Below are 18,798 nucleotides of genomic sequence, written 5' to 3' on the forward strand. Positions count from 1 at the left end.
AGACAGAAAAAATTGTAGACCTCCACAAGTCTGGTTCATCCTTGGGAGCAATTTCTAAACGCCTGAAGGTACCACATTCGTCTGTACAAACAATAGTACGCAAGTATAAACACCATGGGACCGCGCAGCCGTCATACCGCTCAGGAACGAGACGCCTTCTGTCTCCTAGAGATGAACATACTTTGGTGCAAAAAGTGCAAATCAATCCCAGAACAACAGTAAAGGACCTTGTGAAGATGCTGGAGGAAACAGGTACAAAAGTTTCTATATCCACAGTAAAACGAGGACTATATCGACATAACCTGAAAGGCCATTCAGCAAGGAAGAAGCCACTGCTCTAAAACCGCCATAAAAAACCCAGACCACGGTTTGCAACTGCACATGTGAACAAAGATCATACTTTTTGGAGAAATGTTCTCTGGTCTGATGAAACAAAAATAGAACTGTTTGGCCATAATGACCACCGTTATGTTTGGAGGAAAAAGGGGGAGGCTTGCAAGCCAAAGAATACCATCCCAGCCGTGACGCACGGGTTGGCAGTATCATATTGTGGGGGTGCTTTGCTGCAGGAGGGACTGATGCACTTCACAAAATAGATGGCATCATGATGGAGGGAAAATTATGTGGATATATTGAAGCAACATCTCAAGACATCAGTCAGGAAGTTAAATGGGTCTTCCAAATGGACAATGACCCCAAGCCTACTTCCAAAGTTGTGGCAAAATGGCTTAAGGACAACAAAGTCAAGGTATTGGAGTGGCCATCACAAAGCTCTGACCTCAATCCTATAGAAAATTTGTGGGCAGAACTGAAAAAGTGTGTGCGAGCAAGGAGGCTTACAATCCTGACTCAGTTACACCAGCTCTGTCAGGAGGAATGGGCCAAAATTCATCCAACGTATTGTGGGAAGCTTGTGGAAGGCTACCCGAAACGTTTGACCCAAGTTCAACAATTTAAAGGCAATACTACCAAATACTAATTGAGTGTATGTAAACTTCTGACCCACTGGGAATGTGATGAAAGAAATGAAAGCTGAAAAAAATCATTCTCTCTACTATTATTCTGACATTTGACATTCTTAAAATAAACTGGTGATCACCTAAGACAGGGAATTTTTACTATGATTAAATGTCACTAATTGTGAAAAACTGAGTTTAAATGTATTTGCCTAAGGTTTTATGTAAACTTCCGACTTCAACTGTATTTTATAAAGCGGTTTTTATGCAGAATATCAGTCGCTTTAAAAAAAAAAACTAAAGATACATTCAGGAAGCGTGCAGTTCATGGGAGATGGTCTTCCATAATGCAGTTCAGTACAGGAGTAACTTGAGAGGAGGTGGCAGCGATGGTGCAGCCAGGGAGGGAGAAACATCTGTCAGACATCCTCAGGCAACACCAGTTCACAGCTACTCCTCCTCTGTAGGTAGGCTGCAACTTCCACCACCGAAAGTGTAGCACCCACCTGGGTGCTATAAGCACCTGAGAGACCACCAGTCCTCGGCAGTAGTCAATAACAGCGTCCTACGAGGCGAGCCTCTGTCATCCTCTCACACCACAGTCCACATCCTTCCACAAACAGTGGCAGGTGGAATACAAAGCCGGTGCTGTGTTTATCAGGTGTTGATGCATCATTCAAATTAGATTAGCCGGGTAACTAGTTATAACTAAACAAGCCAAGTTAGACATTAGTCAGGCTCTCATCAATGTAAATCTGCCTTGACCCCTGGTCCTTTGCAGTTTTAAAAAGAGAGTTCACCCAAAATATTAAGGTGAACCATCCCTTTATGATTTCCATTTAATCGTTTTCATGAATGTATTTCAAATCAAATCACATTTTATTCGTCACATGCGCCGAATACCGAAACAACTGACCGTGAAATGTTTACTTACAAGCCCTTAACCAACAATGCAGTTCAAGAAATAGAGTTAAGAAAATATTTACTAAATAAACTAAAGTAAAAACATTTATTAAAAAAGTAACACAATAAAATAACAATACCAAGGCTATAAACAAGGGGTACCGGTACCGAGTCAATGTTCCGGGGTACAGGTTAGTCGAGGTAATTTGTACAAGTAGGTAGGGGCAAAGTGACTATGCATAATAATAAACAGCGAGTAGCAGCAGTGTACCAAACAAGGGGGGCAATGTAAATTGTCTAGGTGGCCATTTGATTATTTGTTCAGCAGTCTTATGGCTTGGGGGTAGAAGCTGTTAAGGGGCATTTTGGACCTAGACTTGGCGCTCTGGTAACCCTTGCCGTGCGGTAGCAGAGAGAACAGTCTATGACTTGGATGACTGGAGTCTTTGACAATTTTTTGGGCCTTCCTCTGACACCGCCTAATAAATAGGTCCTGGATGGCAGGAAGCTTGGCCCCAGTGATGTACCATACGTACTACCCTCTGTAGCGCCTTACAGTCAGAGCAGTTGCCATACCAGGCGGTGATGCAACCGGTCAGGATGCTCTTGATGGTGCAGCTGTACCATGACAAATCTTTTCAGTCTCCTGAGGGGGAAAAGGTGTTGACATGCCCTCTTCACATCTGTCTTGATGTGTTTGGACCATGATAGTTTGTTGGTGATGTGGACACAAGGAACTTGAAAATCTCCACCCGCTCCACTTCAGTACCGTCGATGTGAATAGGGCGTGTTCGGCCCTCCTTTTCCTATAGTCCACAATCATCTCTTTTGTCTTGCTCACGTTGAGGGAGAGGTTGTTGTCCTGGCACCACACTGCCAGGTCTCTGACCTCCTCCCTATAGGCTGTCTCATCGTTGTCGGTGATCAGGCCTACCACTGTTGTGTCGTCTGCAAACTTAATGATGGTGTTGGAGTAGTGCTTGGCCACGCAGTCGTGGGTGAACAGGGAGTACAGGAGGTGACTAAGCACGCAACTCTGAGGGGCCCCAGTGTTGAGGAACAGCGTGGCAGATGTGTTGTTGCCTACCCTTACCACCTGGGGGCGACCAGTCAGGAAGTCCAGGATCCAGTTGCAGAGGGAGGTGTTTAGTCCCAGGGTCCTTAGCTTAGTGATGAGCTTTGTGGGCACTCTGATGTTAAACACTGAGCTGTAGTCAATGAACAACATTCTCACATAGGTGTTCCTTTCCAGGTGGGAAAGGGCAGTGTGGAGTGCGATTGCAATTGCTCCATCTGTGGATCTGTTGGGGCGGTATGTGAATTGGAGTGAGTCTAGGGTTTCCGGGATGATGGTGTTGATGGTGTTGATGTGAGTCATGACCAGCCTTTCAAAGCACTTCATGGCTATCGATGTGAGTGCTACGGGGCGAAAGTCATTTAGGCAGGTTACCTTCGCTTTCTTGGGCACAGGGACTATGGTGGTCTGCTTGAAACATGTAGGTATTACAGACTGGGTCAGGGAGAGGTTGAAAATGTCAGTGAAGACACTTGCCAGTTGGTCCGCACATGCTCTGAGTACACGTCCTGGTAATCCGTCTGGCTCTTTTGTAGTTCGTAATAGTTTGGAAGATCTGCCACATCCGACGAACGTCAGAGCCGGTGTAGTAGGATTCAATCTTAGTCCTGTATTGACGCTTTGCCCTTTTTTCTTTGTCCAGCTATGAAAATTGAAGTTTTTGTTAAAACATGTGTGGAAATAATACTCTGTTACTGTACTCAATAATTCATTGTGTTGATAGACAACGTTGCTATTTCTTGATTTTATCACTCAGGCAGCTGCTAAATGTTTTTGAATGTTTTTCCCCTTCTCTCTGTACCACCAGGTCACCATTGTGATCAAGTACTTCTTCCAGTTTGGTTTCTTCCCCTTCAACCAGAACATTGAGCTGGACAAGTCCAAACCCTTCCATCCTCCCAACATCATCGGTGTGGAGAAGAGGGAGGGATACGTGCACTATGATCTGGTTCAGCTGCTAGCTCTGTTCTTCCACCGATCTATTCTCAAGGTGCCCACTAAGTCTTACTAGGTGTGATGCCTATTAGCTACAGTACATGGTTATTCCTTTAAAGGGATAGTTAACTTTTTTCAACAAAAAAAGTTAAATAAAAAAAAAAGTGGACTACACCTTTAACTATGTTGTTAATTCTGACTTGTTACCTGTAATGATACACAGTTATATTTAGCACACTGAATGGCTTAACCATCCTATTCCTTGGTCTTGACCTCCAGTGTCACGGGCTGTGGGATGAGGACAACCCCAGGGGAGGAGGGGGGGAAACCCCCAAGCAGCATCACCATGAGAGGGAGAAGAGGACCAGCTCCAGGCCAGTGGAGAAGCAGGCCGCGGAGGGCAGCAGCTCCCTGCTGGAGTCGGTCCGCACCCGCATCCCCCGACAATTCCACTCCATGTCCACCTCCACCCCGCTGCGCCGCAAGAGCTCCAGCGCCGCCTCCCACCTTTCCCAGCACACCGTGCGCTCCACCCACTCCAAAGGAGGTGAGGTCACAAGTCTGTAGAGTAACTCCCTTATTGGGCTTAGATATGTTTGGGAGAAATATCTAGGCTTTTCATTATGAACCAACACAATATCATCTGTGAGCCCTATGTCTTCCAAACCTCCTCAAACCTGGTGACTCCACAGACAGTGTGAGCTCACGGCCCGGCCTGCGGAGAGGGCACAGTCTGCGGAGAGGGGACAGCCTGCGGAGAGGGGACAGTGTGCTGAGTGTCCAACAGAGGAGCAAGAAGGAGATGATCCTGGAGAAACTCAGAGAGCAGCTCATCAAAGCCAAGAGCTTCACTGTCAAAAAGTAGGTGTACTGACTTGAGGTGCCTTATTACTGTTATTAGGCTACTATTCAGTCACTTTCCAGGATAATAAATTGTTTAATGGTGGCTACAATGTAAATCTCTAAGCCTGATCTGATTTTGATGCATACACATTACAAGGTTCATAAAAACGACATTAACCGTTCATAAAGGTATCTAATTTATTTTGTTTACCTTGTTTACTGTAACAGATTCAACTCTCTAGAGACCGCAGGAGCGGTAGAGATACTCTTAATGATCGGCTATGAAAAGCCAACTGACATTTACTCCTGAGGTGCTGACTTGCTGCACCCTCGACAGCTACTGTGATTATTATTATTTGACCATGCTAGTCATTTATGAACATTTGAACATCTTGGCCATGTTCTGTTATAATCTCCACCCGGCACAGCCAGAAGAGGACTGGCCACCCCTCATAGCCTGGTTCCTCTCTAGGTTTCTTCCTAGGATTTGGCCTTTCTAGGGAGTTTTTCCTAGCCACCGTGCTTCTACACCTGCATTGCTTGCTGTTTGGGGTTTTAGGCTGGGTTTCTGTACAGCACTTTGAGATATCAGCTGATGTACGAAGGGCTATAGAAATAAATTTGATTTGATTTGATCATTGTTTCTTTGCCTCTCTGTAGAACTCTGGAGATGTACATCCCCATCCGTCAGTTCTTCTACAACCTGATCCACCCAGAGTACAGTGCAGTGACAGACGTCTATGTGCTCATGTTCCTGGCCGACACTGTGGACTTTATCATCATTGTCTTCGGCTTCTGGGCATTTGGGGTAAGTTTGATATATGATATGTTAGTGCTAAAATTCTGGTATAAACTGTCATTGTCTTTGTGATTGAAACCCAGTGTAATGAATTTCAATTGTCCCTGAATGGACAAGAATACTTTTGAACTTCCAAATGAATACCATAACATTTACTAACATAACAGTACTTCCTGTACCCCAAAAGAAACACTCTGCGGCGGCTGACATCACTTCCTCCCTGTCGGAGGACCAGGTTCCCGAAGCCTTCCTGGTGATGGTGCTGATCCAGTTTGGCACCATGATCATCGACCGAGCCCTCTACCTTCGCAAGACTGTCATGGGAAAAGTCATCTTCCAAGTCATCCTGGTGTTCGGCATCCACTTCTGGATGTTCTTCATCCTGCCTGGAGTCACAGAGAGGTATGAATGTGTAGAAATAACATGTGTTTATTGAGTCATTTTAATAATCTAGTCACAACCAGCTCCTTCTTTCTTTTAAATACATATTTTAAATACATATTTTAAATACTTGCATAATTAAATACATAATTTAAATACTTGCATATTTTAAAATAGTTGCGTCATTAGTAAGTAACGCATAATGTTTTACTTTGAAAATACACGCTAACATTATTTCCATATCAATCACTAGACGGTTCAGTCAGAACACAGTGGCCCAGCTGTGGTACTTCGTCAAGTGCATCTACTTTGGCCTGTCGGCCTATCAGATCCGCTGTGGCTACCCCACCCGCGTCCTGGGCAACTTCCTCACCAAGAGTTACAACTACCTCAATCTTTTCCTCTTCCAAGGGTAAGTGCTATTCAGGCCACTTGTGACCACAATCACCAATTGAGAATACAATAATGAATGAATTTCTCCCGCATCAGCAGTGTTGGGAGTAATGCGTTACAAAAATAATGCGTTAGGTAAACGGATTGACTAATTAGTAATGGAATGCGTTACTTTTAAAAACAGGGTAATATAAATATAGTTACTTTGTCAAGTAACGCTTGTGAATCATATCTCTTTATTTTTTTTACCCCTTTTTCATGGTATCCAATTGGTAGTTACAGTCTTGTCTCATCGCTGCAACTACCGTACGGACTCGGGAGAGGCAAAGGTCAAGAGCCATGCGTCCTCCGAAACACAACCCAACCTAGCCACACTGCACATCCAACCCAGAAGCCAGCGGCACCAATGTGTCAGAGGAAACCTGGCAACCTGGTACACCTGGTAACCTGGTCAGCATGCACTGCACCCAGCCCGCCACAGGAGTCACTAGTGCGCGATGAGACAAGGATATCCCTGCCGGCCAAACCCTCCCTAACCCGGACAACGCTGAGCCAATTGTGCGTCGCCCCATGGACCTCCCGGGTTGCGGCCGGCTGTGGCAGAGCCTGGGCTCGAACCCAGAATCTCTGGTGGCACAGCTAGCACTGCGATGCAGTGCCTTAGATCACTGCGCCACCGTGTGAATCATATCTCTACTGGGCGTATGTTTCCATGATCCGATCTCGACTTGTTTCCTCATTTTGTTCTCGAGTTAGCGGATATTTGTCCATAGAAATGTCCATAGAAATGTAAAGAAGGTCCACATCTTTGCCATTGATCGCTTCTATAATAGCAAAGCCCATAGAGGGCTTCAACATCTAGTGGCAAGTGTGCCCTCTATACATCTCTGGCTCTGCGACATGCGGTCTAACCAGAACTGGTGGCTCGAGAGGTATAGATGTTTAGCTTACAGTATATATGACTAATTAAGCAGCCCATGTGATAGTGTAGCACTTGTAGACTAGTACAGGAAAGCATCGCCACAGATGAAAGGAGAAACTAGTGATCAAACCTGAGATAGTAGGTAGCCTGTCTATGGTAGAGCCCGTTCAGCTTGCCTTGCTCCCTCCGACAGTCCAACGGTGAGATTTTGAGATTATTTTCATGAAAGTAATGCAAAGTAATGTAACGAGTGCTATAACGTGTTACTTTCTATGCAAAGTAATATATCTAAAGTAACTTTTTGTTAAATGTAACGAGTAATAAATAATGTTTTACTTTTCCAAGTATCTAATCCCAACACTGCTCATCAGTGACGGCACATGCAACCAATGGCTGCCTGGTTGCCTGGCTGCCTGGTTCATTACTATTGCCATAACGTTGCCCTATTGTTGCCCTAACATTGCTCTAACGTTGTCCTGGTTCCCAGGTTCCGCCTGGTCCCGTTCCTGACGGAGCTGCGAGCGGTGATGGACTGGGTGTGGACGGACACCACTCTCAGCCTGTCCAGCTGGATCTGTGTAGAGGACATCTACGCCCATATCTTTGTCCTCAAGTGCTGGAGGATGTCAGAGAAGGTGAGGGACCATGGGCCTGCTGTGTTAGTTCTCCTCTAGGACCTCCCTATCAATATCTGAATGATGCTTAGAGTGGAAGAAGATAGTATGTTGTCAAAGAGGCTGTGTCGAAATGAGATACAGCAGATTTATGCAGGACAATCCTCACACGGGGCACCAATTACGTAGGTTCGCACAAAAGTTTTAAAACATTTATAGAAACTGTAACGAAAGTCGATTGTTTATTTCCCCAAAATATTTTTTATATTCCTTTATGTGTGTTGTTTGCCAGAGGTATCCCCAGCCTCGCGGGCAGAAGAAGAAGAAGGTGGTGAAGTATGGGATGGGAGGTTTGATCGTCATGCTTCTTATCTGCATTGTTTGGTTCCCGCTGCTCTTCATGTCACTGGTCAAGTCAGTGGCCGGGGTGGTCAACAAACCTCTGGACGTGTCGGTCACCATCACCCTGGGAGGCTTTCAGGTAGCGCTACTCATGTAAACCGCAGTCATATATAGAGAGACAGTTCGGCAGCCATTTTTCACACTGGGCGCAATGTTAGCATATGTTGGTAGAAACATCAGTCCAAACGCTATCTATAGCTCTGGGATTGAAGGTGTGTAGATGTTTTTCTTTTTTTTACTGACTTTTGTCAGACATTTATATCTATTTTAATATTATAACGTTGGTATCTCTTCCTTCAGCCCATTTTCACTATGAGTGCCCAGCAAAATCAACTGAAGGACATTAGCAAAGCAGATTTTGCAGACTTCATGAATTCATACAACTACATTCCGGTAAGAAGACCACCCATTTTACAGCTTGCTTTCTAAATCATAATTTTAGGCCATACAATACAACAAATTTTTCTGATATTTCTCAGGATTTCCAAATATCGTGTGATGATATAGGTTTGACTACTATTACATTCTGGTTTGAATATATTACTGTGTATTGAATTAATGTGTATTACTATAACAAAGACCTGTCTTGTCCCACTCACACGGGACTTTGTGCATCTAAGTGTTGTACAGTATGTTTGAGTAGTTGTAATATTTCAATACTTCTATCAATGTAGTCGGCGATGCAGTTCCTGGAGGCCTACACGTCAGCAGACGTGGCTGTGGCGGAGCTGGAGGGCAGTTCCAACTCCCTGTGGACCATAAGCCCCCCCAGCAGGAAGAACCTGATGGACGTTCTCAGCAAGGAGGAATACTTCCCTGTCACCATGTCCTGGACCATCCAGAGGTAAGAGTGACACGGCACCAGGGGAAGAAAACAGACTGAAACAGGGAAGGACAACCTGGAACTGCCCAATAAGATACGTTCATTTTCGTTTTCCGTTGCACGCTGCACTCAACCAGGACATAGAGAAACAAACCAATACTCGACTGCACACATGGAAACACACTCACTTACAATCTGAGAGAGAACCAAATCTAAACTCACAAACTCAAAAGTGTCTTGCACAACTCAACATTCAACATTTCGTACAGAGAGGGTGGGAGACAAGGATGAAGGGAGTCAATATATTTGTTTCTTGCTTCCATTTTGAATGGATAAATTAGTTCCGCTCTAGGGTGTCTGTGTCGTTAGAGATTTGTGTGAACTTGATAAAATGACATAGTTGTGTAGATACACATAGGTTACATAGTACTTTAGAGCCATAAAATATCTGTTGAGATACCTGTCCATTTGCAATGTCTGTGAGCCGGAAAAAAACACATTTACGAGTTCACAAAGTAATGTGTGTGGGAAAGAATGTGTGGTGTACCATTTGTGACCACAATGTACTGTGTGCAATTGCGATTTTTCTCTCTTCGACAGGAATCTCAGTCTTGGAGCCAAAGCTGAAGTTGCAACAGATAAACATATAACATACCTTGATATGACAACGCGACAAGAGTTAATAGATCTGCTGAATGGGACCAGAAACCAGGCTGTGTAAGTAGACTTCACTAAGGAACACGGACTACAACTTTTGAGGCTTAATTAAGCCTTCATAAACCCTTTATAAGGCCTTTATAAATGCATTAATTATTAAATGGCATGCTATATAATGTATACAACCACTTGACAGGGTGAGGTAGGTTACTTTATAAATATAATTCGTTACAGTTAGCAAAAATATTTGTCGGTAATGTAACTTTTGTATTACCCAAACTAAGTAATGTAATCTGATTACTTTCAGTTACTTCTGGATTACTTTCCCCTTAAGATGCAATAGAAGAAGACAAAAAGGATCCAGCAAATGCATTTGGTGTCATCATAGTGGTCTCTGATTGGTGGTCATCATTTGGTGTGTCATCATAGTGGTCTCTGATTGGTGGTCATCATTTGGTGTGTCATCATGGTGGTCTCTGATTGGTGGTCATCATTTGGTGTGTCATCATAGTGGTCTCTGACTTATGTTCAGACTCACTTAGGTGGAACAAATTTAAACGTGCGCCTTTTTTCAATGCTAAATTTAATGTCATTGAGAAAATAAAAAGGTGTCAATGTATTTTTTCGCAAACATCCTTTCTGAACTCAAAAGTAATCCAAGATGTAATCATGTGGTTATTCAAATTTGTCTGTAATCTGATTACAATATTTTTGCTAGTAACATAACTAATTACAGGTACTTTTTTTTTGTAATCAGATTCAATGTAATTAGTTACTCCCCAACCATGTCAATGCACTATGGACATATTTATTTTAGGTCTCTTTCTCCCCTCTCTTCCCCAGGGTGATAGAACAAGTCTTCCCATGCTTCCTCAGAGCTCCCAGTGACTCCAATGCCAAACCTATAGAACAACTCTATAAAGGTAATGCATCTAGAAAGGTAATGCCTCTAGAAAGGTAATTTGGGGTGGCAGGTAGCCTAGTGGTTAGAGCGTTGGGCCAGTAACCAAAAGGTTGCTAGATCGAATCCCTGAGCTGACAAGGTAAAAATCTGTTGTTCTGCTGCTGAACAAGGCAGTGTTCCTAGGCTGTCATTGTAAATAATAATTTGTTCTTAACTGACTTGCCTAGTTAAATAAAGGTTAAATAACAAAAATGCACAAATCCTTGAATAGAATTCAAATACAGTACATTTACAAATTTACATTGTATGTGAAATTAGCACTTCTACATTTCTTATTTTGACACTGTTTCGAACTGAAGCATCCCCCTTTTATTACTGACTGCTGATGTAGCATTAACGATATTATCTCCCTTTCAGACAAAAGCTACAAGAACATCCTGCTAGCCCTGGAGAGAACCCACAACAGCAGTGGAGAGATCCAGGAGTGGTGGATTGTGGACCAGCCGTCGGCAGGACAGATCCAGATGAGGGGTGCGGCGGTTGGGAAGAAGAGAGAGGCGGGCCTCCAGCTGTACGTGTTCAGTGACAAAGTCAGCCCGCCCAGTCTGGGCTTCCTGGCAGGATATGGGTGAGTGGAGGATATCTGACAGTGTGACTTGGGTTGTTTTCAGTCAGGCACACCTTAGTAAAACGTTAAGCAGCGAAACATGAAAATTAGCATTTCTTGAGGCAGTACCACCTTGTTTCAAGATATTGTTTTGTGCCTACTGGACACAACCCTGGTCTTGCTTTCTAAAAGGGATCCTGCATTTATAGTGCTTTATTACTAGTTATAAGCACGTATGAGCCTTTATAATGTATAATTACAACGCTTATAATGTGTTACGTCGCTCACCGACAGGATCATGGGTCTCTACGCCTCGGTGGTGCTCGTCATCGGAAAGTTTGTGCGCGAGTTCTTCAGCGGCATCTCGCACTCCATCATGTTCGAGGAGCTGCCCGTCGTGGACCGCATCTTGAAGCTGTGTACCGACATCTTCCTGGTCAGAGAGACGGGCGAGCTGGAGCTGGAGGAAGACCTATATGCCAAGCTCATCTTCTTGTACCGATCACCAGAGACGATGATCAAGTGGACCAGGGACCAGAAAACTAAGTGAGAGCCACCTAGTAGGCGACAGAGACATGAAGTCTCAGAATGAGATTTATTTTAAAAAGCACAATCCGGCAGGAAGTTCCAAGCTAGCTTGTCGCGCTCCCTGTCTTTTGGTGTGACTGTGATAAGAACCATCTCCCTATCGAGTCTACAGTGAAACAATGTGACCTACACATGAAAGGTGACTGCAGAAGCAGTTTTTTGTTTGTACTTTTTTAGTGCATCTCTGAAGATTTGCAGCCATCAGTCAGTCAGTGTGTTAGAGATGACACAGACGACAGACAGACGTCTGGCCTTTTTCCTATTGGGAACCATGAACCATGGGTTGTGCAATATACTGTCCAGATAGCTGGCTGTAAACTTGAACAGACATGTTATCTTGAGCTACACGGAAGAGAAGGGGGCAACGACAGAGACACTAGCTACTTGTATTCTCCAAGATATTTTCCCTTACAGTAGCCTACTGGAAGTGCTTTGACTTTTCCAGCAAGACAACAGCGAGAGGTTGTGACATGGAAAACAAGTTAAGATACTTTGTTGCTGTTATGTTGAGGTTTCTACAGAGTAATCAATGGAGCTGTCGTTCTCAGGAAATGTATATCATCTCACCAGAATGGGAATACGTTTTTATTTTTTACCTGTAGGACACCTAGGAGAAACAGTGATGATGTGATGAACACTGAGTATTTCTATCATATTATGGAGTATGTTCATGGAACCCCTATGAAGACCTGTGATTTGAGAATAGGAGGGCATCAATACAGCCATTCTTTTTTAAGCTTGTAACCTGTATTGCTTGAAAACCCCTCTCTCTTTTTTTTAAATTACATTGTTAGTGTTAAGTTCATACGGTCAACCAAAATGTGATCAAGGCCATCAAATCCATGCAATACAAGGTGCAAGTGAATAGATTGTTTCCTTGTCATGAGAAAGAAGATGCATAATGTCTGTGCACCTCCACAGTGTAAGGAATCCAGTTTGTGGTGTTATTGTGGTTCAGCGACCTGAACATAAAGCACATGTTTGAAAGCTGACGTGCTGCCATTTTATTCCATTCTGACTTGATTCAGTAAAAACACAAGAGGGCATGCCACAAACATCCAGCCTGCATGCTCCACAATACTTGACACACATTTTAAGACTAGTTGTAAACAGGAATCATCATTTCTATCTTTCAGTTGGTTAAAAAGCATAACCATATGAGGCATTCTGAAATCCTGACGAAACAAAAAAATAAATCACTTTATACCAAATTACCCACTATATTATTTTCTCAACATTCATTTGATTCCATATATGAGTGTAGCCTTCACACAGACAATAGCAACTGAAATAGCTGTTTTTAACACTTTATACTATAGAAATTCAGAAATGGATTCATCCACCCCTTTACACATCAATCATTGAGGCACAGCATTTTTAGATTGTAAGTTAAATGTTCAAATCAATATTTTCACACTGTGTATCTTGTTGCATACGGTTGTAGATTTAAAGATAAAAAAACATTACTGATCTATCCACTGAGGCAAATACAACAAAAGCAATCTAATATTTTATATCACTTTAAATGCAGCAAAATAAACAATATTTTACAATCACAGTAAACCCAAAAAGGGACAAATAATATATATTCAAATGATTGAGTAGCATATGATTATTTTCCACACTGATGTTACCATGCTTATGTTGTTGTTCTGAGCATAACTCGTTATGCTTGTATGGTCCGAGTGCCTGCAGTTGTTGCTTGGATTCTGGAGATGGGAGGGTAAGTTCACAACCCCCTGACATGCTCAGAACGGGAGGACAGGCTGTGGAAGATTCAGACTCCCCTCCTAACAGGCAACAGGAAGTGTTCTGGTCCAGACATGAAGTCCAGGTTCTGTGGCTAACATAGCCCACCGGCATACTCATCCTCGTCAGCCTCTCCGGCACCTGCTCCTCCTTCCCCAGCATCGGCAGCTGGCGCCTTCTTCTTCTTACCACCCCCTGGAACCCTCAGGCTGACGGACAACTTGGCATACTGCAAGACCATTGGCACATTGTTCAGGTTAAGGCAAGTTAGTGGTCTCTACAGTATATGTTTATTGTATTCCAGTGTATTCCAAATCTCTCCTTGAGTACCCCCCCCCCCCCCCAGCCAGTTACATGTTTTTGCTGATTCAACTAACTAATGAATCAGAAAACCCTTGGTTGGTTTGAATCAGGTGTGTGTGTCTCTTTCAGAAATAGATCAGGAGAGGTTTGGGAAACATATTTCTTGAATATTAGGATAATTGAAAAGATAAATCATACAAAACAACAAGGAAGTGGGGTCTAGAGGGGTGATGCAGGTAAAAAAGCAGTTGGACTGCTATTGTGTCTTAATAAACTACTTCTCTGACTTTGTATTACTCAGCCTAGCCTGGAAATGCATCTATGGGGTGGCTAGGAGAGGTTTCATATGGAAAGGACAGCTCATGATCCCATACCTTTTAAAGTCCTTAAACGTAATCAAGAAAGACAGTAAAGAGGGGTGTATTCATTAATCGGATTCTGCTGCAAAACGTTTTGCAATGGAAACAGTTTAGTCCAAAGGAAAATGTTTCGCAACAAAAACAAGTGTTTCTATTCGACAAATTCAGGAAGGTCCCACTCCCTCCCTGTTTCATTGCATTTTCTTCCTAGAGTAAACGGTTTTTGTTGCAAAACATTTTGTAACAGACTAAATGTTTTTCAACAGAATCCGCCTAATAAATACACCCCTGAACACCAATTTTAAACGTAGACACTCAAACGTGATGACATGCTTTGAAATAAACGTTGGTTACATAGTAGGCTCTAGGCACCACACTCACATCATTGTCCATATACTTGAATAAGGGCGAGTTACAGACACGGTGCACTTGGTCCTCATCCTGCTCGTCGTAGCCCTGCAAGAGTTGCTCCAAGGCAATACAGTCCTCGCTCCCACTGAAGCCTGGCAGACTAGGAGTAATGGTTAGAATGATTAGTCAAACATAACAGTCATAACAATTACTTTCCTATTTGTCTTTAATTATAAACTGGGTGGTTCGAGCCCTGAATGCTAATTGGCTGACAGCCATGCTATATCAGACCGTATAACATGGCTATGACAAAACATGTATTTTTACTGCTCTAATTACATTGATAACCAGTTTATAATAGCAATAAGACACCTCAGGGGTTTGTGGTATATGACCAATATACCACGGCTAAGAGCTGTATCCTGGCACTCCACCTTTCATCATTCCACCTTTCGTCATATATTGGCCTTATTGCTTAATTAGAAAGTATAGCTCCCGAGTGCCACAGTGGTCTCAGTGCAAGAGGCGTCACTATAGTTCCTGGTTCGAATCCAGGCTGTATCACATCCGGCGCACAATTGGCCTAGCATCGTCCGGGGTAGGCCGTCATTGTAAATAAGAATTTGTTCTTAACTGACTTGCCTAGTTAAATAAAAGGTTAAAAAAAAAAAGGAAAAAAAAGTGAGGTCAGTACCTGTAACTCTCTCGGACACATTTATCTGCTGCTACGAAGTCATTTCTGTGAAGGTGGACTAGCACTTGGGCACTGGTTTTCTGGAGATAAGCAAATACACAGGCAACAATTTGGTTTCAACACACAGTCAATTTTCTTTATCAGGTTAATTAAGTTAAACGCACCTTAAAACACGTTGGGTAATTCTCTATTTCTTTATACATGTTCTTCTCCTTCTGAATCGACACTGCTGCTTCATCAAGCCTGACGGACAAAAACACAGTTAGCGGGTAGGGAATGACTAGGACAGGTAGAAAAATCTGTAAAGCAAGTGAGAATTTACTTGTGTTGCCTGACGAGCAGTCTTGATGATTTCCCCAGCATCTCTACAGCTTGACGTAGACGGTCCTCGTTCTGCAGAAATATGCATTCACCATATATCAATACTCCCTCAATTGATTTGATCACATTACCGTTACAACATTATAATGTATTCGATATAAAATAGGACTGTGTTAATATTGCCATGCAATAAGTGCCATGCAATAAGTGAGATCCCTACAAATGTGGCCCTGAACCGAGGTAGCGGCATGGAAGCAACACAATGATTTCTGGTCTTCCGTAGTATCAAATATTGAACTCATATAGCTGTACCTCAAACACTGATGCAGCTTTCTGGTACAGGTCCACTGCTTTTGCTAGATCCTGTGATTCGATTAGCCTACACAAAAAGAAAGGTACGCATTTAACTTTAAAAAAGCATCATAACAAGGAATAAAAACAAGTATCAGCATCATCAATACGTTTAGTGACATGCCAATGATGACAGGGAATTAATTTCTAGAGCCCATCTATGATGATCAATATTGGCTACGTACTTTCCAGCTCTGTCGAGGGCCAAGGCTGCAGTGTCCGGTGTGCCGTTCTCTACATACATCATGCTTGCTCTCTCAATGTACTGGATAGCCTCTGGTATCCTCTGCATGTCCTGGAGAGAAACACATGTCTGTCAATGATTAGCTTCAGTAAGTAGTTAATAGTAAAACTAAAACAGTAGTCATGTGTCAAATGTCTGACTAACAACAATGGCATTAATCCTGAAGTGGGCAACAAAGAGTTAAAACTATGGAATAAAAATAACAGCAAATTTGATCTGACGCCTGATAACAATGTATGAGTATAGATACTGTTTATCACATTAACACTAACCTTAAGCATCATACCAGCTGCTTCAAGTGCTCTGCAACAGAAATGTCTCCTTAGCAACATCCAATACAGACAAAAGTAGACCAACCAGTGTCTATTGTACATCATCTGGATTCTATGAATAGCATTACATGAGACAGATCTTTCATACTCACTTGGCAGCATGGAATAGTCTGAAGAATTAGTTAAGTTAAAGAAAACATTAATGTTTATATGAGATTTGTAGTCAATATTGTTCAAATGTAGCATATAAAATCCCTACATTAACTGTCAAAACTGTGAAAGTAGTCTCCCTAGGCAGATGGGTTGCCACCCACATTAACAATGCCCTAGGTCTGCGATTTACAAGACTACTGCGAAAGCATTCATGGTCGTTAAAATTGTGTGATAAGCCTAGCCCGCTATAGGAAGTGAGCATTGAAAGGATACGTTTTGTTGTTGGTATGGGCTTCTGCCTCTTGCAGGTATGCCTCCTTCGCTTCTTCAAGCATCTTGGCATTTTTAAAGGCAACAGCTGGAAGATGGAGGAGGGAATGCTTCATTATGCATTTATAATTAAGAAATAAGGCCCGAGGGGGTGTGGAATATGGCCAATATACCACGACTAAGGGCTGTTCTTATGTTCGACACAACGTAGAGAGCATGGACACAGCCCGTAGCCGTAGTATATTAGCCAGGGGCGCAACTTTCTCTGGGGACATGTCCCCCACACATTCTGAAATTGCATTTTTGTCCCCCCCAGTTTTATCACTGGAATGTGATACAAAACGAGGCAACGGTGTGCTTTAGGACCATGTGGACGCCTCCGAGTGGTCAGGTAGGCTGTTTGAAATGTTTATCCGACTGGGTAAAAATGTTTTATAATAATAAGAATTATGTCCCCCCCACTTCTAAAACCAAAGTTGCACCCCTAATATTAGCAATGTATCACAAACCCCTGAGGTGCCTTATTGCTATTATAAACTGGTTGCCAACTTAATTAGAGCTGTAAAAAGAAATGTTTAGTCATACCTGTGGTATACCTCATATACCATGGCTGTCAGCCAATCAGCATTCAGTGCACAAACCACCCAGTTTATAATAAATAGCTATGTCATTGGACAACTTGAGCAACATTAAGTGCAATCTAGCATCATAATACTGACAGTGTGTTATTGCCCAACTAGCCAAGTAAAACTAAACTCCACGATGTACATCACATCAACAGAGTTGAGCGGAACATAAAATAAAGGTTTTGTTCAAAAAACTTCAGCACCCAAAACAAACTACCCACAATTGCACAGCACATTGTCACTGTAATTGCGGGCGATTTTTTGGTTGATGAAATCTATAGTTTTTACAAAAACTTTTATGTGATGTCGGAGCTCCAGTCAGCCCAAACTAGTCACCGCTCAACTCTGTTGATGTGAAGTACATCGTGGAGTTTAGTTTTACTTGGCTAGTGCTCACCAGTCGTTGTAGTAGGGAACATGTTTTCAGGTGTATTGAATAATGTAATAAATAGCCTTTAATACCATACCTGCTTTTGAGTACTCGGATGCAGCACTGTCATAGTCAGGCTTCCATTTCATGAAACTAGTCCTTAAACTTTGGGGGAAAATGCATTATATTCAGTGAAAACATAACACCAGTGTTGTCTCATATGGATTTACCATAAGGTTTAATACAGGTGTGGACGCCCTATTATTTATGCAGTGATACTGTCAGGAATAACTGCAGCGCAGGAAGACACTAACGTTAGCCAGCCAGCTCAACTGGCTTCCAATCCTGTATAGAGTGGCTAGTTAGCTAGCTAGCTAAATAGCATATGTTTAACTAGAAATACAATTTCCTTCCTACTTGTGTTGTAAATGGGTCTATTCACAATATAGACTAGCTAATACTATGGAACTGGCTACCTACTGAAATAAAATGCTCAAAAGCAATACAGCTATATTGGCTAGCTAACGTCAGCTAGCTAGCAAGATTTCCTTACTATTTTTCAGCCTTGGCAATGTGGTCGTGCGCCTCGTTGATTTTCGCAGCCATCTGGTCCAAACTAGCTAACAATGTAATTCAAAGATGAGTATTAAACATACTACTGACTAAAATATAGTGAGATGTTGCTGTAGCTAGCTCTGGGTGCTAGCGTTACTGGTTTCAGGAGACTTTTTCGTCATCGGGGTTTGACTACGGAATCCCGTGAGTTGCCTATTCTTTATATAATAATACATGGCGACAAAGTGTTGCAATGTTGCAACTACTGTGTACAAAAGGGGCAACAATGTAACAAGTAGGTTATTTTCATTGAATGCCCTAAAGTAAACCAAAGTAACCTAGTCTTCGTCCATCACTATTCGCAATGCATTATGAAA

At 42.6% G+C, this 18,798-nt stretch overlaps 2 protein-coding genes across 2 annotated transcripts in view; one reads left to right on the forward strand and one right to left on the reverse strand.

The window, feature by feature from the left end:
• Nucleotides 1-12,795, forward strand: part of LOC139583347 (piezo-type mechanosensitive ion channel component 2-like) — a 198,063-nt gene extending 185,268 nt beyond the window's left edge. The window contains exons 38-51 of the mRNA XM_071414313.1: nt 3,743-3,925; nt 4,150-4,417; nt 4,563-4,731; nt 5,374-5,521; nt 5,700-5,914; nt 6,147-6,305; nt 7,696-7,843; nt 8,115-8,303; nt 8,525-8,617; nt 8,899-9,068; nt 9,648-9,764; nt 10,548-10,627; nt 11,026-11,236; nt 11,510-12,795. Coding sequence (XP_071270414.1) covers nt 3,743-3,925; nt 4,150-4,417; nt 4,563-4,731; nt 5,374-5,521; nt 5,700-5,914; nt 6,147-6,305; nt 7,696-7,843; nt 8,115-8,303; nt 8,525-8,617; nt 8,899-9,068; nt 9,648-9,764; nt 10,548-10,627; nt 11,026-11,236; nt 11,510-11,765 — 2,406 coding nt within the window. The 3' untranslated portion in view covers nt 11,766-12,795. The remainder of the gene's footprint in view (nt 1-3,742; nt 3,926-4,149; nt 4,418-4,562; nt 4,732-5,373; nt 5,522-5,699; nt 5,915-6,146; nt 6,306-7,695; nt 7,844-8,114; nt 8,304-8,524; nt 8,618-8,898; nt 9,069-9,647; nt 9,765-10,547; nt 10,628-11,025; nt 11,237-11,509) is intronic.
• LOC139583352 (gamma-soluble NSF attachment protein-like) lies at nt 12,784-18,782 on the reverse strand. Its single transcript, XM_071414324.1, has 12 exons — nt 18,420-18,782; nt 17,964-18,031; nt 16,874-16,958; nt 16,600-16,617; nt 16,448-16,478; nt 16,117-16,226; nt 15,893-15,959; nt 15,582-15,652; nt 15,424-15,502; nt 15,260-15,339; nt 14,596-14,725; nt 12,784-13,781 (listed from the first exon to the last, which is right to left on the reverse strand). The coding sequence occupies exons 1-12, from the start codon at nt 18,470-18,472 to the stop codon at nt 13,647-13,649; spliced, it is 927 nt and encodes a 308-aa protein (XP_071270425.1). The 5' UTR covers nt 18,473-18,782; the 3' UTR covers nt 12,784-13,646.
• Between the last annotated feature and the right edge of the window lie 16 nt (nt 18,783-18,798).

The sequence above is a fragment of the Salvelinus alpinus genome, chromosome 8 (assembly GCF_045679555.1).
Source record: "Salvelinus alpinus chromosome 8, SLU_Salpinus.1, whole genome shotgun sequence".
Taxonomy (NCBI): domain Eukaryota; kingdom Metazoa; phylum Chordata; class Actinopteri; order Salmoniformes; family Salmonidae; genus Salvelinus; species Salvelinus alpinus.

What these genes read in the sequence shown, in the direction of transcription:
- LOC139583352 (XM_071414324.1), bottom strand. Translation starts at nt 18,472, where the DNA reads ATGGCTGCGAAAATCAACGAGGCGCACGACCACATTGCCAAGGCTGAA. An exon ending in ATCCGAGTACTCAAAAGCAG is followed by an intron (nt 16,959 to 17,963) that starts GTATGGTATTAA and finishes TCCATCTTCCAG; the next exon opens with CTGTTGCCTTTAAAAATGCC. An exon ending in GCCCTCGACAGAGCTGGAAA is followed by an intron (nt 15,960 to 16,116) that starts GTACGTAGCCAA and finishes CTTTTTGTGTAG; the next exon opens with GCTAATCGAATCACAGGATC.